Source organism: Gopherus evgoodei, chromosome 7 (genome assembly GCF_007399415.2).
Source record: "Gopherus evgoodei ecotype Sinaloan lineage chromosome 7, rGopEvg1_v1.p, whole genome shotgun sequence".
NCBI lineage: Eukaryota > Metazoa > Chordata > Testudines > Testudinidae > Gopherus > Gopherus evgoodei.
In genome coordinates, this window is record NC_044328.1 from 993,027 (window position 1) to 1,020,018 (window position 26,992).

Consider the following 26,992-nt stretch of genomic DNA (forward strand, 5'->3'; position numbering starts at 1 on the left):
CAGCTGCTCCCAGGACTCTCCTGCTGGCTGTGCAGAGCTTGGAGGGAGGGGAGAAGGAGGGTGCTGATGTCAGGGTGCCCCCTCCCCTTGCCCCTGTACCCCATCTCCACAGAGCAGGGTAAAGGGGACAGGTCTCATCAGGATTTGTAGCAGCTCTGAGGTCTGGACCAGCCTTCAGGTGAGTGAGTGCCTTAAAGAGGCAGCACATGGTCTCTCAGAGACTTCCCTAGCGGCCAGCACACGCAATCTCTGTCTCTGTCTGTCTCTCACACACCCAGGACCAGCACTAGGGGTTTGAGCGCCCTAGGCGGCCAGCAATTTCAGCGCCCCTCGCACTGGTCCCGTGGCTCCAGTGGAGCTTCCGCAGTGGTGCCTGCGGAGGGTCCGGTGCTCCGCGGCTCCGGTGGAGGTGCCGCAGTCGTGTCTGCGGGAGGTCCACCGGAGCCACGCGAGCAGCCGACCGTCCGCAGGCACGACTGTGGCAGCTCCACCGGAGCCGCCTGCTGCCCTCTCCGGCAAAACGGCGCCCACCATTTATTCTGGCGCCCTAGGCGATTGCCTAGGCTGCCTAAATGGTAGCGCCGGCCCTGCACACACACCCCTGCCCATGTACCCCATCTCTGCAGAGCAGGGGAGTGGGGAGATGGTTCAGGAGGCGGAGAGCTTTCAGTGAGTGCCTTAAAGAGACAGGGGACAGGCATGTCTCAGATACTTTCCCAGCAGCCAGTGCACACACAGTTTGTGTGTGTGTCTCATACACACACACACACACACACAGAGTCTCTGTGTGTCTCATACACATGCACAAACACAGTCTGTGTGTGTGTCACACACTCACACACTCTGTGTCATCCACTGTCTCTGTGTCACTCTCTCTCTCTCTCTCTCTCTCACACACACACACACACACACTCTGTTGTTGTTGTTGTTGTTGCTTCTTAGTACTTCCTGCAATGCACATATATTCTCTGTATTTTATTCTTTCAAGGTGTGTTCTTTGAGTTTTTTGGCTGGTTTCTGCATTTCATAGTTTTAAATGTAATTCTTTGGGGAGTGAGTTCTAAAATGCCTAACATGTCCTGGCTGGAGTAATTACTCCTACTGGTAACTTTTTAAAAATATATATTAGATCTCGGCTTTTTGTTTCTGCCGGTGGTACACATCTGCACATTAGCCTGGTGCACATAACAAAATTTATCCTGCACATGGGTGGAAAAAATTAGAAGGAACATTGCTCTCCAGGTCTGTGGGGCCAGCTCCTCCCTCCACTCCTGTTCAGGGGTCACCCCTGGATCTGAAGACTTTTTTACTGTGGTGGCAGCCTGTGCATCATCCCGCCTCTGAGTATGCCTCGCGTCCCGGGGAGAGGCAGCTGGTGAAAGAAGGGCCCTTCAGTTCTGCATTGTGCTGCCTCTTCACCTGAATGGAGGAGAAGAGCAGAAGAGATTTAAAGTCTTTCTCCAGAGCCGTGAATGCATCCTCCTAGAGCCCCTACAGGGACTCCAGGCAGATCATTCTCACCTTTTATTGCTTGTTACCCTCTGGTTCCATTGCTGTCTCTGGTGATGTCCACGTGGACCCAAGGTTGGATTCTCAGTTTCAGAGGATAGAGGAAGAATTCAGAGACTTATTCATCCTGGTTTACGCCACCTCAGCCTGAGTTTCCTCACTCCAGTATTGCTTTTCCTCTTATGAGCATGTTCCCAGGTCCCAGCTACTGGAGTGACTGGCAGTCCCAGGCCCCAGGGCCTCACTTGGTTCCACCACAGGGATTCTTAAACCGTATCCATATGGCTTGAGAGTTGGTGTGTTATCAAATAAAAATCCAGAGGCTGAACCATCCTCCGATCCTGTTCCACCTGACTGGGTCAGCCTGCAGCACACACAGCTGTGCCTGAGACACTGTCTGAAGAGCAAGATGAGGAGACATTTCCTCTTTCTGAACAGGGTCCGATGGATACAGACTGATTCAGATTACAGAGGGAGTGAACCCAACAGGCAATGATCAAGTGATCTCTCTCCTGCCATCCATCTCCACCCTCTGACAAACAGAGGCTAGGGACACCATTCCTTACCCATCCTGGCTAATAGCCATTTATGGACTTAACCTCCATGAATTTTAAACCCTGTTATGTCTTGGCCTTCACAACCTCCTCAGACAAGGAGTTCCACAGGTTGCCTGTTTACAGTTTGGTTCAGTGGCTCTCAGCACCTGCACTATAAAAATTGTTCCAGTGCCCCTGTATATCCCTGTGGCAGGAGGAGACCATATATCCCTTCTTACTCATGTACGCTGGGCCTGTGGGAGCTCTCCCCTGACATCTAGCCATGAGCTGGGGGAAAGGACTCCAGGAGCAGGCTGTATTTACATAGACTCGCCTACTCTGCCCAGGTAACCAGCAAACAGACCTGCCTGCCCAAGTGATCCATCTGGTTGTTTGAGGTTAAAATTCACTGTAGTATTGAATGTGGGGTAATGAGATTTTGTCATTACTGGAAGCGTAGAAGACAAGCAGGCCTGTACTTAGCCTGCCCAGATGAGGGGGCCGGGGTAGTGATACCAAACCCAGGGCCATGGGAACAGCTGTTCACCCCTCATAGAGTCATAGACTCTCAGGGTTGGAAGGGACCTCAGGAGGTAGCTAGTCCAACCCCCTGCTCAAAGCAGGACCAATCCCCAACTAAATCATCCCAGCCAGGAATTTGTCAAGCCTGACCTTAAAAACCTCTGGGGAAGGAGATTCCACCACCTCCCTAGGTAACCCATTCCAGTGCTTCACCACCCTCCTCGTGAAATAGTGTTTCCTAATATCCAACCTAGACCTCCCCCACTGCAACTTGAGACCATTACTCCTTGTTCTGTCATCTGCTACCACTGAGAACAGCTGAGCTCCATCCTCTCTGGAACCCCCTTCAGGTAGTTGAAGGCTGCTATCAGGGCCAGCTCTAGGAATTTCGCCGCCCCAAGCACAGCAGCACGCCGCGGGGGGCGCCCTGCCATTCACCGGTCCCGCGGCTACGGTGGACCTCCCACAGGCATTTCTGTGAAGGGTCCTATGGTCCCACGGCTCTGGTGGAGCTGCCGCAGGCATGTCTGCAGCAGGTCCACCGGAGCCGCCTGCCGCCCTCCAGCAACCGGCAGAGCACCCCCCGGGGCGTGCTGCCCCAGGCATGCGCTTGGCGCGCTGTGGCCTGGAGCCAGCCCTGGCTACTATCAAATCCTGCCCTCCTTCTTTTCTTCTGCAGACTAAACAATCCCAGTTCCCTCAGCCTCTTCTTGTAAGTCATGTGCTCCAGCCCCCTAATCATTTTTGTTGCCCTCCGCTGGACTCTCTCCAATTTTTCCACATCCTCCTTGTAGTGTGGGGCCCAAAACTGGACACAATACTCCTGGTGGGGTGGATGCTTTAAAGAGTCCAAGTTACCGTTTGACCTCCCCCTCCAGTGTTCAGAGGTGGAGCTGACTAGACTCAGCTGAGAATCCTGGTTCTATCTCAGCACGAAAGCTGAAATCCCTGATAAGCTGGTCTAAGGGCTGAGCCTCAGACCAGGGACAGAGACCACGCTGTGGGGGAAAGATGGGGCAGCCACCGAGAGGTTCCCCACTCCCCAGTGAAATCTCTAGGAGCTGGGCTATGTGGTGGAACCTCGGAACGCAGCCGGAGGCAGCCAAGTGATGGTAGCAGAGACAGTGACAAGCAGGGAGCAGAGTCAAAAGTGTCACTCATCCCCAGCCCCCGCGAGGCTGAATGCACCCCTGGACTCTGCCACATTGGTGACCTCCGACAACAAACCGCAAGTGTGCTGCAACAGAGGGAGTGGGAGTTGCATCTTAAAGAAACATTCATCTGTTGGGCTTCCATACCACCAGGTGGGAAACTGGGGCAAAGGATGCTGCCCAAGGTGCTGTGGGACAGGTGTTTTACTTATTGCTTATGTACTTTCATGTTGTTGCAGTGTTTTCCCAAAGCAGTGGTAGGTTTTCTTCTCTTAATCAAAGTTAAGAGGATTATTGTTCTTGTGCGTGGGGAAGTGTTGCTTCAAGAGGTGTCCGGGGTGGTGTTTAGTTTCCCCAGATTTCTGGGGGTGGAGAGCGTGAACCAGTAGTTTTTTAATGTTAAGAGAAACCCCTATTTACAGAACCCAGCCCTTGTTACTGTGGACACCAACTGGTATTCACCCATGAAAGCTCATGCTCCAAAACGTCTGTTAGTCTATAAGGTGCCACAGGATTCTTTGCTGCTTTTACAGATCCAGACTAACATGGCTACCCCTCTGATACTGATATCAGAGACAGTTTTACCCCCAGTCTCTTTATTTTTCCTGAAATCAGAAACAGCAACAACAGCACAAGCGAGCTTAGTCTTTGTCCTAGACTCAGCACAAAAAGAGGTCTTTCAGGTACAGACCTTGGCTAAAACAACCTGCTCCCTCCTCTTTGCCTTCCTTGATCACCACGCCTGTTGGGAGTATCGAGAATTGCAGAGCAATCAGCAAGGATCCCTGACTAGCCCATTTCATCAACAGCTGGAAGCTTCTTAGGACAAATAAGTTGGTTCTAGAAATTACAGAAAAGGGCTATGCCATACAATTGAAAAATGACCCACTTCCAACCCCCAACCCTTCTCTTTGCAGGGAACATTATCACCAGGCTGTTCTTCCAGCAGAGGTTCAAAACTTGCTCCTGGGAGTTGCTGGTGAAGAGACCCAAACATCTCTGGGGCCAATTGTTTTATTAAAGAAACTTCCTGGTATAGAAGAAAGATGAGGGATTCTGTCTGATTTAGATCTAACGCTATTAGACATATCCACTTGGAAGTTCCAGTCTCAAATTCTCACTCTGGCTCAGTAAGTCCCCTGCGTTCAGCTACGGATTGTTCTCAACTTTTCATTTCAAGGGTGTGTATTTTTGTATTTCAATCTGGCTGAGCCATCAGAAGTATCTTCATTTTGTGGTGGCCATAAACATTTCTAGTACAACGTCCTACCATCTGGCCTTTCTGCAGCACCAGGAATTTGTACAAAGTGCCCCTCTGTAGCAGTGGCATATTTAAGAAAGCAGGGTAGGTTTGTTTACCCATATTAGACCATTGGCAGTTGAAGTTCTCATCACACAAAGATCTGCCACTTCGCATCAACTCCACAATCTTCCTGCTTATAAAGCTGGCTCAGCTATTGAGCATCAAAAAGGCGGATTTCTACCCAGCTGAGAGACTTCATTTCATAGGTTCTGTATTGGACTCAGTAGCAGAAGGCCTTTTCTCCCAGAGGGAAGGTTTCTGAAGATAGATTAATCTGTTTGGCACATCCAACTATGTTTAACCCAGATGATGATTTTCTTTCTGGGTCTCATGGGCCTTGTGGTAGCAACTACTTATGGGACTCCGTTTGCTCAGAATCAGGTAGTTGCAGCATCAGCCAACTTAGGTTTATGGAACCAGACAGCCTTCCTGTGTTAGTCACCATGCCTTAGGATGTTCTGAATTCATTGGTGTGGTGGGCAGACAGATGGGATGTCCTTAGAGGAGTCTCGTTCAGTCCTCCTTCACCTTCCATCACCATAGCCTCCAGTGCATCCGTCAATGGACGGGAAGCTCATCCGGGTCATTTTCCAGTTCAAGGCCACTGGCTGTTTCATGAAAACTCGCATATAAATGTGTTGGAATTAAGAGTCATTCACTTGGCCCTCAGCTCTTTTCTTCCTCACATGAAGGAGAAGTTGCTCAGGTAACAAAAGACAATACAATTGCTGTGTGTTACATCAGCAAGTTACATCGTTCTTCCCTGTTGTGTGCTGAGGGACTGGTGCCTTCTTCACAGTGTGTGTCTGGTGGCGCTGCACCTCGCAGGGGAGAGCAATGAGTGAGTGGAGCATCTCAGGAGGGACAGGTCTCAGCAACACGAGTGGTCCTGGAAAGATCAAATTCTACAAGAGACTTTCTCCAGCTGGAATCTGCCCATTGTAGACTTTTTTGCAGCCAGATTCACCAAAGTGTCCTCTCTCCGGGTCAAGAGCAGGCAGGGACAAGCAATCGATCTCAGAGGTGTCCCTGCCCCATTGGGGGAAAAGACGTCTTGTCAGGAATCAGGGCCTGCAGCAGAGCCAGTCTCTGGTCTGGTCAACCTAACGAGCTCCCTGACTGGCTACACCGCCAGACTGATGGGACGAGTCAGCAGATCAGATCAGCAGCTCCTCAAAGCTTTTGCTCATGGCTGTGTTCGCTCGTTTGCCCGCCTTGCTCCCACCACGTTCCTGCCTCGGACCCAGCCTTGCCTCACTCCAGGTAACCTGGCTCTGACCCATGGCTCTAGCATCTGGCCTCTGACTCTGGCACTGACTCTGGCTACCAGCTCCTGCTCCAATAGGCATGACCACCCATGTCCTGGTCACTGACACATCTGTACAGACACTCCCCGGATTACGCAAGACCCAATGAATGCAAATTCGTGCTTACGGAAAAAGTTCCATAAGCCAGAAATAGGATTTTCGAGTTGCGGTAATTTTCGCGTAACGTACAGTTATACAGTTCCGACTTACACAAAATTCAAGTTACGCAAGGCTTTCCAGAATGGACCGATTGCGTAGGGGCGTCTGTATGTTCTTCCCTGTTTCCCTTAATTCTGGAAGTGGTGAGGAAAGTACATCAAGGCAGCATGACTTTTGTTTGCCCAGTTTGCAGAGGCAGGCGTGGTACACGGATTCCTTCAGCTGTTGGGTGGAATTTCCAAACATCCCCCTTCATCTGACAGCCTGTGACTGATACGAGCAGCCCTGGTCCTCGTCAGCCCCGGGGGTATTGCTCCGCTCCAGGAAGCTGTCCACAAGGAAGTGATGTTGTTTGAAAGGGACTAGATTTGTCTCTTGGATGCAGGGAAAATCTGATTCTCCATTTCAGCTTCTATTCCTCCTGTTTCAGAGTATTGAATGTATTTGAAGTCTAATGGCTTATCTTGTGCCTCTTTAGGAATTCACTTGGCAGCTGTTTCTACTTATCATGCTTTGATGGCAGATCATTACTTGTGTGTGATACAGTTAAAAGGTTTATGAAGGGGTTGGCCAATCCGTATCCCTCTTTGAGGTATCTCGTCCCACCATGGGATCTCAGTTTGGTCACATCAAGGCTTATGAAACCACCCTTTGGCGGAGTGTTCCATATTTTAGTTAGCTAGTAAGACCAATGATTATTGCTGTAACATCAGCCAGAAGGGTAAGCCAATTGCATGCTCTGATGGCGGATCTGCCGTTTACTATTTTTCATAAAGACAAGGTGCTTCTTATAGCCGATCCCAGGTTTTTACCATAAATAGTGTCTGAATTTCCCATCAGTCACGTTATTAATTTACCGTTTCCCGCCTAAAATGCATGCTAATAAAAGGGCTCTTTGGTGCATACTTTAGATGCAAACAGAGTTCTGGCCTATTGTTTAAATAGAACTAAATGTTTTAGAAAGTCATCTAGGTTATTTGTCTCTATCTGGGCAATAGTATATCTAGTCAAACTCTTTCCAGCTGGGTTAAACAATGTCTCAGGGAATGGTATAAATTAGCGGCACTCTCTGTGCCTGCTATTGTAAACTCTCTTTCTGCTAGGGCAGTGGCAGCATCTTCTGCTTGCCTTAAACACGGTCCTGTCGGGGAATTCGGCAAGGCTGCTACTTGTGAGTCAGTCCGTACTTTCCTCAGCCATTAAGCTTTGGATTTGCCTTCAGGAGTAGATGCCAGATTTGGTAGAATGGTGCTTCAATCGTTATTTATTTAGGGCACTGTTCCCTCCACCTCAGTTTTCAGCATTGCTTCCCAAATTACCCAGGAGAGGGAATATGCAGAGCCCCTTGAAGAAGAAGTGAAGGTTACTTACTTTTAACCAAGTTCTTTGAGATGACGCTGCATTTTCACATTCCCCACCTTTGTTGCCCTTTCTCACAGTCTTGCTTTTCTTCTCTGGGCTAGTGGTGGAAGGGCAGAGGCAGTAGGGCGTGCAGCAACCCCTTGTGTAGCCTCAGGACATCTGAGGATGGTGAGAATGGGGATCGGCGGGCACGTAGACGCTGCGTGGAAGGTTCTGCTGTTAGGTACCACCACGCAGCGTGTTACCCATGCATGTGAGTAGGTGGAATCATCTCAAAGATCTCCAGTTACAAGTACCCTTCCTTATTTCATGGCTGTGAGCAGCAAAGCCCCCTGCAGAGCCCTGGACAGAGGCTGCGTACGTACTGTCTCTGGCACAGCTTTGACTGAATGCTGGCAGCTCCGGGGGCATTTTTCACCGGCGCAGTGTAGCCCAGAGGGGGTGAGAACATTGCAGAGCATGGCGGTTTGTACTGCAGAAGAGGGATTGTTTTGCTTTTGGTCCTTGGACTGTCCATCCATCTGCCTGTCTGTCAAGGCAGTGCCATCACCGTGAGATCAACGTGCTTGGGACCAGATTCTGCCGCTCTCCCTCTTGCTGAGGGACCCCTTCGTCCAGGTCTAGTCACGTTGATTTTGGTGCAAGTGTGCCGGGGGCCGCGGCAGCCCTCAGCTAGCAGTGGTGGCTCAGCTGTTATAAAAATGGCAGCTGAAGAATTTGAAATGTGGTCCCTGAGAATCTCATTGGATTCTTGGTCTGAGTCTATTATTGAGCAGCCTGCAGCCTGCCTGACCCACCCTGTTCACAAAGACAAATGCCCGACAGCAACATTTGAGTCATTCACTCTGGGAGGCTCACAACTCGGGCCCATCCTGCTCCCTGGCTGCAAAGAGCAGATTCCCCCACCTGTGAAAGCTCAGCCTGGAGAAACGCCCCATCTCACCAAAACGGCCCGTAGCTCAGCTGCGGGCTCAGTGTTTCTAAGTGCCGGTTGAAGAGGGGATCTTGTGTTGACGTATGTACGTGTTCTCTGGTGTGCTCCTTAGCTGAGGCTGGCTTGGCTGGAGGTAGGAGCCATCTCCCTCTGCAGGGTGCATGCTGTGTCTGCTCTGGGGGGGCCGAGGGAGAGACCGTCTACAAACAAGAACTACTGACTGGTGGGTCTCCTTTTCCCCACCCTTCTCCCCTCTCAGCACCTTTCAAATACTGGCTGTTTGGTGAGCTCGGCCAGTGCCTGCCATGAGAAGAGCAGGCTGCCTCTACCCACTAGCCTGACAGCTAGTTTGCCTCCTTGCTACCTGGCAGGTGGAGACACCCCACTGCCTGCCAGGATTTCAGGGTACAGGAGGCGGAGGAGGAGAGGTGGGGAACCAGGTACTGCTAAAGGATGGTATCTTATGAAATACAGAGGTGAGAGCGAGGCTGAGAATCTTCTCTCCTCAAAGCACTTGGCAAACATTAATCCTCTGCCCTGTGCCCGTTTCAAACCCAGTGTTCAGACTTCCCAGCACAGGGACCTCTGCCACGTCGCCAGGGCAGGGCCTTGCCGAACTGCGCTTCCCAGCTGAGCCCTAATCCAGCTCAGCTGCCATTACGCTGGTGCCTGGCTAGTGAATTTCCTGACTCTGGGGGGGGATTCTCAGCCTCGTGATTACGTGATATGATTTGTACCAGACGTGCTGAGAGACACTCGTCAGAATCGGGGGCTGTGCTGTGCCATGTGTCCAAAGGCCCGGTCCCCCCTCAAGGCGCTTACAGGCGACATATGAAGGGTGGGGGTGTGGGAGACAGTTCAGCAGACAGAGACAACGTGGAACATTTTCCTGATGACTAAATAGACAAAGCCAGCAGCGGTGCCGGGCCCCAGCGCTTGGTTCCGTCTATAGATATTTGAGGGGTGTAGGCTGAAAGGTGGGCAGATCGTGTTTGGGGTGGAGTGTTGTCCAACTGTAACTAGGAGGAAGGGGCTCACGCACAGTGGGAGGGGGGTCTCTGCTCAGAGGAGCACTCAGGCTGTGGAGTCAGCCCCCTAAAGGTGGGGAGAAGCCCTGTCACTCAGGACCTTTACATCTAGGCCGAACAAAGCACTAGTGGGTAGCCCCACAGTGGCCCTGGGGATGAACTGGGTGACCAGGTGGGGGTTCTGGGGTGAAGAGAAGAAGCCGGCTGCGCACCGTCCTTTGTTCCTCCCAGGGATTTGTTGGGGTCACATATTGTCATTGCACGAGGCCTGGCCTGAGTGTGATTCACACACGGATCTGCCACTAGCGCTTCCCTGGTTGTATCGTTGCATAATGATTGCAGCGTCCCTCATTCCCTGTTCCCTCCCCCAACAAGCTGCTTTCAGACTTCTGGGGCTGTCATAACATTTTTTCCCAGATCTGGACCTTAGCGTCCAAAATATGGGTGTTAGCATGAAAACCTCCAAGCTTAGTTACCAGCTTGGACCTGGTACCGCTGCCACCAGCTAAGAATTATACAGTGCCTAGCTCACTGTGGTCTCCCCAAAACCTTCCCTGGGGGACCCCCAGACTCGGATGCCTTGAGTCTTACAACAAAGGGAAATAAGCCCCTCCCCTTGTTTCCTTGTTACTTCCTCCCAGGCTCCCCTCCCTGGACGACCCTAGGAGATTCCCTGCTTCCAGTCCTGGAAACACAAGTACCGAGAGTTCTAATCTCTCTTCCTCACTCACCAGAGGGTATGCAAAGTCAGGCTTAGTAAATCTAACACAAAGAGATTTTCCCCCTGACTTCTTCCTCCCACCAATTCCCTGGTGAGCTGCAGACTCAATTGCCTGGAGTCCCCACTAAAGAAAAACTCCAACAGGTCTTAAAAAGAAAGCTTTATATAAAAAGAAAGAAAAAAGGACATTAAAAATAGGCTCTGTATCAAGTTGACAATATACAGGGTCAATTGCTTAAAAGAAAAATGAATAAACAGCCTTATCCAAAAAGAATACAATTCAAAACACTCCAGCTACTACACACATGTAAATACAAAAGAAAACAATATAAACCTATTGTCTTACTATCCTTGTACTTACAACTTGGAAACAGAAGATTAGAAAGCCTGGAGATAGAAAAATCACTCTCAGAGCCAGAGAGGTCACCAACCAAGACAAAGAACAAAGAACTCACACCCAAAACTTCCCTCCACCCAGATTTGAAAAAGTCTTGTTTCCTGATTGGTCCTCTGGTCAGGTGTTTGGTTCCCTGTGTTAACCCTTTACAGGTAAAAGAACATTAACCCTTAGCTATCTGTTTATGACAGGGGCCTGCACTGACTACCAGGACCTCCGAGAGAGATGTAGAGCTGCCTCCTTCGCTCAGGGTGGCTCCTCTTTGCTTGCTGTCACCAGGACCGGTGCTAGGGGTTTGAGCGCCCTAGGCGCACGGCCATTTCGCTGCCCCGCGCGCTGGTCCCCCGGCTCCACTACGGACGGTCGGCTGCTGCCGCGGCTCCAGTGGAGCTGCCGCAGTCGTGCCTGCGGAAGGTCCACCGTAGCAGCACAAGCAGCCGACCGTCCGCAGGCACCACTACGGCAGCTCCACTGGAGCCGCCTGCCGCCCCCTCCGGCACAATGCCACTGCCTAATAATGCTGGCGCCTAGGCGATTGCCTAAGCCGCCTAAATGCAAGCGCCGGCCCTGGCTGTCACAATAGGTTAAAGGACCTTTCCCCCCTACTGTAACTGCGCCATGAAACGCCTCTGGACTTCATCAAGCGCGTCAAAGCGGTGCTGCTGCTCGCAGTGCTGGCCCCCAGGCCTGAAGGCTGGGGACATGGGAGCTAGAGCAGTGCTGCTCCTGCCATGGGATGAGACGCACTCCAGCCTGGAACAAACTCGAGCAATAACCTGCCATTGCACCACAGTCTCTCGCCCTAACTCATCAGCTAGTGATGCCCAGTCCTGCCCCAGTGACACCCAGCAGCCCAGGAAAGCCCAGGAGAGTGTGCAGCAAGGCCAGACTCAGTGCTGTACGTGCTACCGAATGGGATTTGAGGAGCACAGGCAGTGTCTCTTTAAGCAACATGGACCGGTAGGGAACCTGCTGTTTGACATAGAGCTGTCTCGGTGATATTGCTGAAAGCCGGTCCCCTTGCTGTGCTTCACATCCTGAGTGCGCTGCCAGACGCTGCCCCCTCCTGAGATAGCAATGCTTTAATCTGGCTGGAGCTCTGCAAGAACCACAGGAGTCCAAGCTGGGTGATTTACAGCAGCCCCGACCTGTCAAAGCGCCAGCAAATTTACAGATAACAGAGCATCTTCCAGACTCCCTCTGCACGCCCAGACAGGCTGGGCCATCTCCTCCAGGGGGCGATCTCCTCCCCACCTGCCCCCCTACCCCCACCTGCCTCCCGCAGAACACTCCCCCCCCCCCGCATGCACAGCTGGCTGCTCCATCAGTGCCCCCTCCTCACAAGCAGGCTGCTGTATCCCCTCACAATCCACAGCAGACACTGACGTGTGCGTAAGCCACGTCTATCGCACACCGCCCAGCTCTGAAATAGACGGGGGTTATTGGGAGTAGGGCTTAATTTGTGCCAGGGCTGAGACCTGGCACCTCTGGGCCCAGCACGGCTGAGACCCGGCACCTCTGGGCCCAGCAGGGCTGAGACCTGGCACCTCTGAGCCTGCTGCATCAGTTATGAAGTTAAAAAATGGCTTGAACCCCGGCCCCTTTCATTACAAATGAAGCCCTGTTCGGGAGCAGGGCCGGCTCCAGGTTTTCTGCTGCCCCAAGTGGCAAAAAGAAAAAAAGCCGTGGCAGCACGATCGCGCCACTCCACTCTTCGGCGGCAATTCGGCGGCAGGTTCTTTGCTCCGAGAGGGACCGAGGGACCCGCCACTGAATTGCCACCGAAGACCTGGACGTGCCGCCCCAATAGCAGCCGGAGTGCCACCCCTTGGGATTGGCCACCCCAAGCACCTGCTTCTTTAGCTGGTGCCTGGAGCTGGCCCTGTTCGGGAGTGTCCAATCTGTATGAACTACAGCCCAGAAGGGGTCCTTTCCGGACAGTGCCTGAAGCCCTCCCCCCATGCTGCTCCCAGCAGGTGCTGTCTGAGGGGAGATGAGGGGCTCGCTGAGGACTGTGCCTGGGCAGCGTGTGAGCAGAAGCACAGCCCCTCGCTGTGGGAGCTGGACTGGGAACAGGAGCAGAGATACGACGCTCTGTCCCGTCTCAAGGGCACCCGCCATGTGGTCTGGGGGAAAGACTCAGGGATGGCTCCCAGCGTGCCACTGGCTGCCCAAGCTGCACCAGGCCTGGCCCACCGCCACAGGCTGAGCCTCCCTCCCGCACATGATGTGGTGCAGGATTCCCTGCGCCTCGCACTCGGGTGCTGAATTTCCTCACCAGCAGGTGGTGCCAGCTCTGCGGGGGGCACAGGAGACTAGGAACTGCCTCTGGCCCACTCCCAGCTGGTGGGTAAGATGCTCCCTTGCTTTTACAGAAGTGGCCTCCCCTGACTCCCTGGGTAGCTGTGCTTCTTTTGCTGCTACTTCTGCACAACACTAACCCCGGCTTCGGGGCAGGTCGGGCTCAACAGGCATCGGGATGCCGAGGTCCTTGCTTGGGTTTGTCTTGACTGCTGTAGCCACAACTCGCTGGATTCTCACCCAGGGGGCCAGTGCCTCCACTGTGACTGTGACTGAGTGGGAGTTTTCTGTAATGATTTGTGTTAATAGTGTGTCTGCCTCAGTTTCCCCTATATGCTCCATTGTTACCTAGGTAGCAGGAAAAGGTCTTTTACCCTCTGCAGATCCAGGTGTGCTGGACACTGACTGTCTGGGGCCTTCCCCCCGCCCCTCCTCCAATGTCCATGGACAGTCCCAGAAGACAGTGGCCACTCCAATTGCCCAGACATTTGTTACCTAACAACTAATGACCATGGATGACCCAGGCCTCTTCAAGAAGCCAGCCAGGTGTGACCAGCAGGGGAACAAAGGGCTGAGGAGGAGCTAGAGGACAATGTTTGCCCAGGGACAAGACCAAAAAGGACAGAGGAGGATGTTAAGTGTGAGACTCTCCTGAATAGAACAAAAGAGGGACTGGAGGGCTCTGGGCTGTAAGGTCCTGCTCTGGGTGCTCCCCAAGGCCTGCCTGGCTGTGTTCCAGACCCTCCTAACCCCCTGCTGTAACTGCGCCGGCTGGGTCCCGGCAGGTGCTGGAGAGGGGGTGCATTGCACCCCCAAGTCCCTCTCAGGCGGACCTGCTCAAGGGGGCTCACGGCCTGAGCCAGGGGTGCTGAAGGCTCGTTCCAAGGAGGGAGTGAAGCCGAGGGGCTTCCCCAGCGACAGAGCGAGGCCTGGGGGCTCTGGCTCCCTGAAGGGGGCCTCCCTGGGGCTCTTCCGTGACAGTGACTCAAACAGGAAACTCTCCCAGCCCCCCAGATATTGGCCCCCCAGGACCCTGCTAGGCCACTCGAGGGCTCTGCCTGCTGAGCAGGCTGCAGCCCAGAAACCACAGAGAGCCAGGCCAGGCTTTCCTGCCCAGCGGAGAGGGAGCCCCCAGTTCTGGGAGCCGTCCAGCAGCACTAGCACGGGCCAAGCTCAGGGCCTCTGCCCGGCTTGGATTTCTCTTCCTGGGTCCCTGTGAAGGGGATATGATTTTGAGTTAGCTAGTAGTGCCCTTAGATTCCTCGGCCTTCCCCAGAGGAACAGCTCATACTCCTTCCTCAGCTCGTCCAAGAGAGGTCTCCTAAAATGGGGGACAGGCAGCGCCGAGCTCGGGGAGAGTCGTCCTCCTCTGCCAGCCGCGCCGTGATTCCGAGGTCCGCCAGGTGGAGCTGGGCCCTACCTGCACTCCAGCACTGAGGCAGCCCCAGTCCCATGCTGTGCCATCGACTCCAGTGCTGTCAGTCTGGTACTGCCAACATTGGCCCCAGCTAGTCCCACGCCATCAGCGTACCATGGCGCGTCAGGATGGTCCTCCAGGTAGCAAACGGGCATGTGGCAGGCAGAGCTGCGGGACTGACGTGCCTTGGCCTAGAAGTGCAGGAAATCCCAGAGCTACGTCGCCACCACGACACTGGTCTGAACATGTTAGCAAGGAGTGGGGCTGCACCCATGGGACTGAGAGCAGCACGCGGCCTGCCCTATGGGCAGAGCACATAGCTAATGGGGAAGATGTGGGGCTGGGAGCTTCTGGCCTTTCCAGGCCTCTCTCTCTTATAAACTTCAGAACCAGTCAGTGTGGAGTTAAACGGCTGCCTCCCAGTGATGGGGGCAGGGCAGCTGGTGTGCTCCCCCTACCATCCCCACTCCATTAGAAGTGGGCAATGGATCTATTTCCCCATCTGTTTTCTCCTTATCCCCCATTAGGCGTGCTGTGACCTTTCCAGCCCTGTCCTGCCAGCAGCAGCACTTCAACATCTGGCCTGCTCAGTCACAGATGTTATTCTGCGTCTCCTCTCTGGGGTAGGTGCCATGGAATTCCTGCTTCAGCTGCAGCCCCCAGTGCCATGGCTTTGAAGGCAGGTGGTGGCTGGAGGGCGCTTGGTCCCACCCGAGTGGGAAGTGAAAAGAGAAGCGTTCCGAGAACTCCAAAGGGATCCCTCTTGGTTTCTGTCCCTTCTGACTCAGCAGCTCCGCTCCCTCCCTGCGGCCGCCATGGCCTGGGCTCTGTCAGAGAGAGGCGATGAGAGGAGAGGTTTGAGGCTACTTCTCCATCTGCTCCACGCCCCAGGAAGCAGCCGCTGGCCTGCTTGGAAAAAGCCAGAGCCAGGCACCAAACCTGCTGCGTTGCATTTAATGTCTCCTGCTGTGCCGTCAGGTCTTTCCGTGGCCCAGGGTAGATCTCACCTCCTCCGTCACCCTGATGGCGACGGTCCGGCCTTCATCCAGAAAACAGTGGGGTCAGCAGAGAGGGAATTCAGCTGGTGGGACCCAGGGAGGCACAGCCCGGCTGACTGCTCCGAGAGGCTGTCTGTTAGTGGGCTCCCAGCTCCAGTGCCTGCCTGCACAGCTCAGCCTCACCAGCGACTCAGCCCAGCTCACAGAACAAGTGCTGTGTCTCGGGACTCTCCAGACCTGGCTAGGAATAGTCTTTCCTGTGAGAACTGCACTGGCATGGCCAGCAGGCCAGGGCTGAAACAGAGCTGTCACTGCTGCAGTTCTCCACCCACTCCATCTCTGAGCTTCCTTCACACCTGTCATAGTATAATTCCCAATTCTGAACCTTAGCGTCCATAATATGGGGACTAGCATGAATTCCCCTAAGCTTAATTACCAGCTTGGATCCTGTAGTGCTGCCACCAATCAGGACTTAGAGTAGAGTGCCTGGTCTCCCTCCCCAAAACCTTCCCTGGGGACCCCAAAGACCCAAATTCCTTGAGTCTCACAACAAAGGAGAATAAACCATTTCCCTTCCCCCTCCTCCCTTCCTCCCAGCTCCTTTCCACCCCGGGTCCACTAGGAGATCACCGTGATTCAAACTCCTTGAATCACCACACGGAGAAGAATGATACCTTCCCCTCCTCCCTCCTCTTTTCCCTTCACCCAGAGGCAATACAGATTCAAACTCCATGAATCTAAAACAAAGAGGAAATTCACCTTTCCCTTCTCCCCACCAATTCCCTGGTGAGTACAGACTCAGTTCCCTTGAGCCTCAACGAGGGGAAAAAATCAGACAGGTCTTAAAGCAAAACTTTTAATAAAAGGAAAGAAAAAAGGTAAAAGTTATTTCTGTAATTTAGATGGTAAAAGTTACAGGATCTGTCAGCTTATAGAAATTGGAGAAACAGCCTCCTCCAGCAGAAATACAATTTAAAATACTTTCAGCCAAATACACATTTGCAAATAAAGAAAAAACAAATAAAAAGACTATACCACCTTTCTACCTTTATACTCACAAAATGGGAATAGAAGATTAGAGAGCCTGTAGGTACGTGTGGTCACTCTCAGAGTCCAGAGAGAGCAAAGCCAAACCCAAAAAACACAAACAAAGGCTTCCCTCCACCGAGATTTGAAAGTATCTTGTCTCCTGATTGGTCCCCTGGTCAGGTGTTTGGGTCCCTGTTTGTTAACCCGTTACAGGTAAAAGGGACATTAACCCTTAGCTATCTGTTTATGACAACACCCCATCCCTCAGCACTGGGAACTCTGGGTGGGGTCCCTGAGTCCGGGGTGTCCCTGCCCCCTCCCACCAGCAAGCACAGTCTGCCTGCTGAGCTCGGCACTGAGTGCCACGGGCTCTACGCAGGCAGACAGGGTGATGAGGAAGAGCAGCGTGAGTCCCTGAAACCAGAGCCAGAGCAGAGGGGCCCAAGCTGTGTTGTGCTCACTCAACCAGGTCACAGACTGGGATCCTGCAAGCTTCCCTCCAGCCAGGCCCCGGCCCTGCCCCAGCAGATTCAAAAGGCATGTTGTAAAAAATGGCCTCTGATTCCATTTGACTGCCCGCTTGGGCTCTGATTTCCAGAGGTGTTGACATCTGCCTCTCCCCTTCGTTTGTACGGGATTTCTGCACACTTAAACTTCCGGCTGTGGCTCTCTCCCATTAGCCAGGGAGCTGGTGTTTGTCACTCCACGTGGAGGGAGCGTGTGAGTGGGTGTGTTGAGGGGAAGTGTTCGTCTGTGGCCTATTCAACTGGCTGGCCGGGAAACAAGCAGAGCAGCTTTAGGGCTAATGCTGCTTCTCTTCTTCTCGCCAAGTTCCATGTTCAGGGCTAGGAGAAAGTGACTGGTTCTTGGCTTGCGGCAGAGGGGGACGTGCTCAGAGACCAGGCACAGGAGAGCTGTTTCAGCTCAGTCTGTATCAGAGAGAAGCCAGCAAGGCAAAGTGTGTGATTGTGGGAGGGGATGAGAGCAGTGCTGTGGGGTGGGGAGGTGAGGGCGGTGGGAGCATGTCTGGGCGGGGTGATTCTGAACTCTCGTAGGTATGCAGCATGCAGTCCTGGCTGAGGAAGGGTCCAGAGGAGGTCACGGCAGGCAGGATGTTCTGGAGAGCTTCGGCTATGGGAAGTAAGCACCATGCAGGGGTGGGGGTTGCTTAGTGCGAGCCAGGGCGACCAGGCGGAACGGGCTGGAATGGCGAGCGGGAATGCGGACCAACTCTGGAAGTTGCCTGCGTTTCATTGGCGGTGAAATAGATGCCCTGGAGACTGGGGGGAGGGCAAAGCCCTGTCCTTTGGGCCTTTTAAAGCAGACTAGACACAGCATTGTAAAGGTGCTGCAGGGAGCAGGCCTGCCCGGCCTGCAGACGGACTGGGAGCGTCTAACTGCTGTGGTTCAGTGACTTGGAGACGCCATGCGGGGGACCTGCCTTGGCCAGAGGGAGGGAGGATTTCAGCATGGGGAGCCCTGCTGGTGGGGCAGTGCTGCAGAGGCCCCCCAGGCAGATCTGCCGACTTTGGAAATGTAGGAGGAGCAGAGCAGAGGGTCAAGGACAAGTCCACGGTTGTGGCACAAAGGAATGGGCAGCCCCCTGGCCAGGGGAATGGCTACCCTTGTGCTAACTGAGACACAGCCACACAGTTACTTAGTCCGAAGTGGGCTGGGAGCAGGAACATGGCAGAGTCTGGGACTTGCCCATGATGGGCTCTTCTGGGGGTGCAGTGGGGTGCCTCCCTTCTGCAGCAGCACGTATGTTCTGTGGGGCAGGAGAGGATCCCCTCAGTCAGCTCAGAGATTTCAGCCCCTCGGCTGCGTGCTCAGCTGATGCCCATTTGCTGGGTTCCCCTCAGTGCCCTCTCCGAGGTGGCACCTGTCCTGCTTAGGAAAGACCCTGTGCTAGTGCGGAGGGGAGGTGGCTGCGTGACCAGCAATGAAGGCCCGCAGCACATGCTTCCCAGAGGCTGAACGGAGCTCAGCGTAATCACAGCCATCCCCACGGCTGCTGCAGAAAGGATGCAGTTTGTCTCCTCACAGGCAGAGACCTGCCAGGGGACTTGTGTGTCAGGCTCATTGCAAACCCCGGGCTGAGCCTGGCCCATTTGCCAGCACGAGGGAGAGGAGGCAGCACCAGCCCCAGCCAGCCTGTGCCTTTGCAGTGTTTTCTTCAGTCGTTCTGCACTTCCTGGAGCAGGAACCAGCCTCGCAGCAGCACTCACTGACTTTCTTTCTGCAGAGCGTTGCTGGCCAAGGTTCAGCCTGACGCCGGCGCAGTTGTCCCCACTCGGTGGCTGGGTATCTAGACTGATGGGGGAGCCTGACAAGGATGTTGCTGCTAAAGAGACATGGTGCTGGAACTCGGAGGCTTGTGTGGGCCCCATGTAGATACCAAGAACTGCTCCCAAACCCCACTGTGGCATCCCTCCATCCTGGTTATTGCTAGTATCCTGATACAAGTGAGCAGGGACCTAGGGAAGCAACAGGAGCCTGTGTCATTGGGAGTGGTTTGTGCAGAGGTGTCGTGGCTCCGGGCAGGGCGATGGCTTGTGCAATGATGCGAGTAGCGCAGCCACGGGTGGGGGTGGAGTCTCCATGTTTGTGTCACGATGGGATGTTCTAAAAGCTCAGCTCTAGGGACGATTTGGGGCCTGTGCTGTGCAGGAGTCACTGGATGATCACAATGGTCCCTTCTGGTCTGGACTGTACTCACCTGCACTATGATATGGAAGGGTTTTCATCATTTCCATGCTTCTAAGGGAGTCGAAATCTAGGGAACGTGAACACAGAGTAACCAAGGAGCTCACGCAGAGCCGCTGACTGCCTGGGGAATAGCCATGAGCAGCAAGTTACGGGAGAAGGACACTGAAGCCCAAAGTATAAATGTGTCTTGGGCTCCCGTTGGTTTGTTTCTGGAGAAGGAAGGCTAGAGGGAGCTAGTGACAAATTCGGCTGGTGGGAGTAAGATCCCTCCGGAAAAGGGCCCTCTCCTGTCCCTACAAGCATGCTGCAGTGGGACCCGTTTGCCATGTGGCTCACGAAGATCCCCACGTGTGTCACATCCTGAAGCAAACCCGCTGGCTGTCGCTGCTGCTGGACTGTTCCCTTTGCAGACGTGTGTGCTGTTCTGCCCTGGGCAGCGGGCATGGAGACAAACCAGCTGACTGTGCACCAGTGGGGTTGCACAGAGCTTTCATGTGATGTTCAGCTGCCTCTGCTGGTTACAGCCCGAGCAGCTGAAGGGCTGGGCCTGTTGCTAGCATTCTGGTCATAGCTACATGTGGTTAGTGCACAATTTAACAAACCCAGCCGTGCTGCCAAGCAGCTTCGCTCCTTGTAGGAAAGGTCAGGGGGTTACACTCCCTCCCCCTCTGTAACCAGGCTGGAGACAGGAGGATCTGGTTAATAGGTCTGTCTGAAGGGCTGATTAACCAGCCCCACTTCCAACAGCTTAAGTTTCTAAAAGCTCCTGCAATGAATTAAAGGGTGAAGAGAGATAAAATGGGACCCTCTGGGTTTTTCTTGTCTAATGGAAAGCTCTTGGGCCACGTTGGCCCCAAGGCACTAGGTAGATATGGGCGGCTTTCCGTCTACAAATCACATCACGTGAGACAGCTGCCCTTCCTGCCCATAAATCAGGTTTCCTAGCCAGGGGAGCTGCTGGAGCACTCAGCTGCTTCTTTTGTTCAGGTGCTTGCTGCCTGCAGCTCCAGCAGGGGCCTTGGGGCCAGCACGGGTTAATGGCCCTGCAAAGTAGTTACAGCAAGAAAGCCCCTTCCACTCCTCTGGGACCAATACCTGAGCCGATTCCTGTCTGTCGGCTTATTCTAACCTTACATCTGTCACTGGCTCCGTCCTCACAGCTGAAGGGCCCCTCCCCCTCGGAGACCCTGCTGGCATGCTCTAAAAAGTACCTAGGTCACATTAACAAACTAGGTTACCTTTCAGAGCACACCAGCAGGGTCTGCACCGTGCAGTTAGAGCACTTTACAAATCACACACACACACACACACATACACACACACACACCCTGAGCACTTTACTGCCCTGTCCAGGCAAGGCCTGAGATCTCTGTACAGCACTGGGCTTCGCCCTGCATGACATTCTGATTTAAACCCCATATCGAGCACTCTGCAAAACCAGTGTAGCCTGGGTTAAACTCTGAGGAAATGAGAGATCTCAGAAAATAATTGTAGGTGAGAAGCGTCATCCACTGGGGGTGTTCCTGGTGGGTCCCACAGGGATGTCCTTGGCCCAATGCCATTCAATATCTTTGTCAATGATCAGGAAGAAAATGTAAAACCGTTGCTGGTAAAATTCTCAGAACTGGTGGAGTGGTAAATAGTGATGGGACAGGTCAGTTCTACAGACTGGCCTGGATCGCTGGGTAAGGGACTCCACAAACGACATTCACATGAATACCGCTGCAGGCAAGGCCAGACCTCTAGGAACGGAGTGTCGGTGTCACACTGTCTAGATTTCAGAGGGGTAGCCGTGTATCAGCAGAAAGAACAGGAGTCCTTGTGGCACCTTAGAGACTAATACATTTATTTGGGCATAAGCTTTCATGGGCTAGAACCCACTTCATCAGGTGCATGCAGTGGAAAATACAGTAGGAAGATATATATACACAGAGAACATGAAAAAATGGGTGTTGCCATACCAACTCTAATGAGACTAATTAATTAATGGGCTATTATCAGGAGGAGAAAAAAACTTTTTGTAGTGCTAATCAGGATGGCCCATTTCCAACAGGTGACAAGAAGGTGTAAGTAACAGTAGGGGGAAAAAATTGCATGGGGAAATAGTTTTACTTTGCAGCTCATTCTTAATCTTTCCCTGTTTGCTGTATACACAAAGTAAAACTATTTCCCCATGCTAATTTCCCCCCTACTGTTATTCACACCTTCTTGTCACCTGTTGGAAATAGGCCATCCTAATTAGCACTACAAAAAGTTTTTTTTCTCCTGCTGATAATAGCTCACCTTAACTGATTACTCTTGTTATAGTTAGTATGGCAACACCCATTTTTTCATGTTCTCTGTGTATATAGATCTTCCTACTGTATTTTCCACTGCATGCATCCGATGAAGTGGGTTTTAGCCCACGAAAGATTATGCCCAAATAAATGTGTTAGTCTCTAAGGTGCCACAAGGACTCCTCATTCTCTTTCCACTGTCTAGAGTAGCCAACCTCAGGGCAGACTGACAAGGAGCAGGACGCAAACCCCAAACTGCTCGTATGGTCTGTAATTAGCTGTCACCAACCCAGTGACAAGTGGGAACTCCTAAAGCACTATACCAGTCTGACCGTGGAGTCACAGACAGTCCCTTGGGCTCTCCAGTCTACTTGCCACCCAGACAGGCTAGACTATGTGATAGACTGTCACTTTACACCAAAAATCACAACAGTATCCGGTTACTGCCAGTCCCAAGGACACGTCACTAACCCCAGGTCAGTTGTACTCAGATCTCAAACCAAAGACAATGCTTGTAGCCAATCCTGTAATGCTAACTAAAGATTTATTAACTAGGACAAAGAAATGAGAATTATTGATAAGGTTAAAACAGGTAAACACCCTCTTCCTCCTCTCCCCCCCACCAATGACATATAGTCTTAGGGTCCAAAAGGTAATAGATGGTGCTATCATATGCAAGCGCTATATGTCCTTTAGGGCTTAGCCGAGCCAGGCAGCTTGGGGATCCCTTGCTTATGCTTAGAAATATCACATCTCTGAATTCCAAGCAGCACAGAGATGACAATTCCTCCTTGGCAGGGATTTTCAGGCCCTTTCCCTGGCGTTCAAGCTGTGATGGGACAAGGCTTTGTGCATGTGCCCTCTTCATGGGTCTGCCAGACACAATCAGCAAAGTCTTTTGTCCACTGGGGTTCCACACTGGCTTGTCTGGTGTCTCTTGCGCCTTCTCTTGTTGAGAAGAAGATGTCACCTCTTGTGGTTGTCACGGAGTCACCGGGCGATGCTCTGGAACTGCTCCCCACCAAGCCAGTCAGGACTTTGGGAGCCTCCTCTCCCTTGGAGCAGACTTGTTCAGGGCAAGAAGCTCACACGGCTTCACCTCCTGGGTCTCTCCTTGGAGCATTCAGCATCCTCTGCCCCTCCGTGCGCTTCCCACAGCGAGTCCACCCCAGCGGGGTCCTGGGGAAGCCACCGGGTCCTGCACCCCCACTTTGCAGTCAGACGTGACTCTCAGCCAGCCAGTAAAACAGAGGTTTATTCGATGACAGGAACAGGGTCTAAAACAGAGCTTGTAGATACAGCGAACCGGACCCCTCGGCTGGGTCCATTCTGGGGGGCAGTGAGCCAGACCCCCAGGTCTGCCCTCCACCCTTGACCCCAGCCAGCTCCAGACTAACAAACCCTCCCAGCCCCTCCTCTCTCCTCAGCCCCTTTCCCGGGCCAGGAGGTCACCTGATCCCTTTGTTTCCAACACCTTCAGCTGGCACCTTTGCAGGGGAGGGGCCCAGGCCATCAGTTGCTGGGAGACAGAGTGCCAGGCATTTAGGTGCACTGGCCCTTGGCTCTGCCAGATACTTAAGAACTGCCATGGGGACACTGAGGCACCAATACAGTACTCAGAGAAAACATTAAGAACTTTCCCAGTTCGTCACAGTGGTAAATTGGCATTTCACACTTGGTGACACGTCTCTCCTGACTGGGGGTTTACCATTTTAGTAAACGCTTTTATAGTTACAGAGCAAACACTTAAATATTGCCTTAAACTGGTACCTAGCTAGGCTAGAGAAGATTAAAACATGCAGCATCCTACAAGCATTTCATAATGTCTGAATACTAACCATATTCCTCTAATGCTAATGTCTCTTTTAACAACACTAACACACAAGGAGGCAGAAAGTTTCCAGTGATGTATTTGTCAGACCGTTAAAAGTCTGGTCAGTGGTGCAATGGGGGCCCGGGGCTAAGGCAGGCTCCCTGCCTGCCCTAGCTCTATGTGGCTCCCGGAAGCAGCTGCGGGGTCCTTGCAGCCTCTAGGCACATGAGCAGCCAGGGAAGCTCCATGCGCTGGCCCCGCCCTGAGTGCCGGCTCCACAGCTCTCATTGGCTGGGAATGGGAGCTGCGAGGATGGCACCTGCAGGCGCAAGGGCAGTGAGCTGAGCCTCCCCGGGTGCCCATGCACCTAGGGGCTGCCGGGACCCCACACCCCCTCCCGTACCCAAACTCCCTGCTCCAGCCCGGAGTCCCCTCCCGCACCCAAACTCCCTCCCGGAGTCTGCACCCCCCCAATCCCCTGCCCCAGCCATTAGCCCCCTCCCACACCCCAAACCCCTCACCCGGGCCCCACCCCAGAGTGCACACCCTCAGCCAGAGCCCTCACCTCCTCCCACACCCCAACCCCCTGCCCAGCCTGGTGAAAGTGAGTGAGGGCGGGGGCGCCTCAGAGAAGGAGTGGGGTCTCTGGGAAGGGGTGGGGCAGGGGTGTTGGGTTTTGTGCCATCGGAAAGTTGGCAACCTGGGCATCTCTGCTGAGCATGTGCAGGCTAAGGGTTTTCAGAGGGTTTATACCATGGCTGCATGTGGGCGGATTTTCAGGGGAGTCACCGACAGGCCCAGCCCTACCCCACAGGCCCTGTTCCCAACAGCGGGTGCCCAAGTTCCTTTACCATTCCAAACCCAGGCTCTTGTGCTTCCCGGCGTCTAGGGAGCAGCAGCACTGCCGGACTGAAAGGTCCCCGCCGCCAGGGCCGGCTTTAGGAAGTGCGGGGCCCAATTTGAACAGTTTTGACGGGGCCCCGGCAGGGATGACTTTAAAAAAAAAAAGTAAAAAAACCACGTGGGGCTTGTACTCACCAGGCAGCGCTCCGCGTCTTCGGCGGCACTTCGGCGGATTCCTTCCTTCACTTGCCCCAGGCCTTCAGCAGCAGTGAAGAACCCGCCGCCGAAGTGCCACTGAAGACCCTGAGTGCCACCAGGTGAGTAAAAATGAAAAAGGCGCCTCCAGCCAGGGGAGGGATTCGGGGGAATTGGTGGAATAGGCCTAAAGCCGGCCCTGCCCGCAGCAGGCAGCCCGAGGCAGCCCCAGGTGTGGGGCTGCAGCCCAGATTGTCCAAGCTCAGCAAGGGTGGGAACCGCTGAGAGGAGGGTCGCACGGGGGCTCTGCTCCCCGCCCGCTGGGAGGCAGAGGGGGTGACGTGTCAATTCTTCCCGCTCCGCAGGATTACTGGCTTTCGCTCCTGTACAAGCGCCTGGTGGGGCCCAGGGTGCTGGCCGTCCACGTGGCAGGGCTCCAGCGGGAGCCGCGCCCCGGCAGAGTTATTCGGGACAAGCTCCGCATCTATGCTCACTGCAGCAGCTCCCACAGGTCAGTCCCTCGCCAGGCCAGGCTGCTCCTTGCACGACTCCGTGGGGAGCCCCGGGCTGCGCACCAGGAATATTCTGGAATCTCGCAAGAGATGGGCTTGGCGCTCGCTGCCCGGGGCTGCTGGGGGAGCAGAGGGGGTGTGCAGGGTGGGGGCTGGCCCCCCTCGGAAGGGGCTTTGGGAATGGGGCTGCCCCCACCGTGCCATGGCAGTGAGTGAACAGGAGGCTTCTGTGATGGCAGCGGGTCCCAAGCAGAGTGCGTGAGACTGGGAGGTTGGGCAGGAGCCCAACAGGGGAGATCAAGGGAGTGGATTTCACCCAGGCCTCAGAGGGTCGGGTTACGCTGCCCTCCAGCTGACAGTGACAGGGTGGCTGGATCAGTGATAAGCTCTTTCAAAGGGTCCCACCGAGGGGTGGGGGCGCTGCCATCTCCACGGACACAAGTTCCTATTGTGGCCGAGGGGAGGCCGTTTGGTTACATATTCCAGATGCTTTCAACATCCCCCCACCCCGAAGGAAACCTTGTCTAGTAACTGACAGGTGCAGCCTGCTCTCCGGCCCCTGTCTGGGCTGCGTGCTGGGCGAGACAGAGCACCAGTGTCTTGTCTCTGTTCGGGACATGTCCAGTGCAGTGCCCGAGCATAGAGAGCACTCACCTTGCTCTCAGCATCCCCCTTTGCACCCCACCACGCACCCGGGAGCTGGGGCAGGGGCTTCCCACAGCACATCCCTTGTGCCCTGCCCCATCGCACACCACAAGGGAGGTGAATCCACGTGTCTGCCTGGGAACACCTCCTCCCTGCCCCACTCTGACCTGCATCCCCAGGGAAGTGGCACAGTGCCTGTTGCTTAATGTGGGCAGACAACTGCAGCCATGGAGCCACGTGTGCCGCTGCCCTGAGCTCGTTAGAGGGTAAATCAAGGCCCTGGGCCTGCCCCTGCCATGGCATGATGCACGTGTTCATCCTGGACCCTCGCTAGGCCCAGGGGAGTGGAGACAGGGCACAGACGTCCATACAGACCTGGGGGGAATGGGGCTAGAGTCCCCCTCTGGAGATCCAGTGTCTGCCTCTGCTGCACACAGTCTGTCTCCCTTTGGAGGGCTCATGCCATCCCTGCCTTGTTATGGTGACGGCCCCCCAGTTACTGCAGTGCTGGTGTCCTCACCTCCTGGGCTTTGCAGAAAGCCGGTTCCTAGCACAGCCCACAGCACAGACCCCCTGCTTAACTGGTCTTCTGGTAGCTACACCCTGGTTTCTAAAGCTGCCTAGAAACAATGTGGTTTCCTAGTCAACATGCAGATAACCCCACCCTCATTGTCACTTTCACTTTCAGCCACAGTTATGTCCGAGGATCCATCACCCTCTACATCATCAATCTGCATCGCTCCCGGAAGAAAATCAAGCTTGTGGGGACGCTGCGAGATAAGCTTGTTCACCAGTACCTGCTGCAGCCGCATGGCACGGATGGGCTTCACGCCCGGTGAGTGCAGACATGCAGGGCTCTGCCCTGAACGCCAGCACGGGGCCAGGCAGCCAGCAGCACCAGGGCTGAGGCCAGTCTGTGGTGCACCACCACCAGCTGGGACACGTGAGCATCCAGCTGACACCTGGGACGTGCCAGCTCCTGCTTCCCGCAGCTCTCATAGGCCGGGAGTAGCAAACTGGGGCCACTGGGAGCTACGGGCAGCCGTGCCTGTGGACGGTCGATATAAACAAACTGTCTTGCGGCCCGCCAGTGCATTACCCTGACAGGCCGCAGGTTGCCCACCACTGCAGTAGCCCCAAGGGAGGCACCCAGATAAGTGACCAGTTCTGGGGTGCGGAACACCTGCAGCCCCCATCAATTCCTGCTGAAGCTGGGGGAGCTCAGACCCCTGGGAGATCAGCTCATTGTCCCCATGCATCAACCCCTGCGGAGGCTCCCAGCACCACCCGCTCTTTCCTTTGCCTCCTTCCATGGCCATCACCTG

At 54.1% G+C, this 26,992-nt stretch overlaps 1 protein-coding gene across 6 annotated transcripts in view; it reads left to right on the plus strand.

The window, feature by feature from the left end:
- HPSE2 (heparanase 2 (inactive)) overlaps window positions 1–26,992 on the plus strand; it is a 277,720-nt gene that overhangs the window by 248,617 nt on the left and 2,111 nt on the right. For 3 of the 6 annotated variants that reach the window (XM_030570710.1, XM_030570712.1, XM_030570713.1), the window contains 3 exons: window positions 15,175–15,270; window positions 24,876–25,021; window positions 26,356–26,502. In XM_030570710.1, coding sequence (XP_030426570.1) covers window positions 15,175–15,270; window positions 24,876–25,021; window positions 26,356–26,502 — 389 coding nt within the window. The remainder of the gene's footprint in view (window positions 1–15,174; window positions 15,271–24,875; window positions 25,022–26,355; window positions 26,503–26,992) is intronic. The other 3 variants (XM_030570711.1, XM_030570717.1, XM_030570714.1) reach the window with 1 other exon arrangement.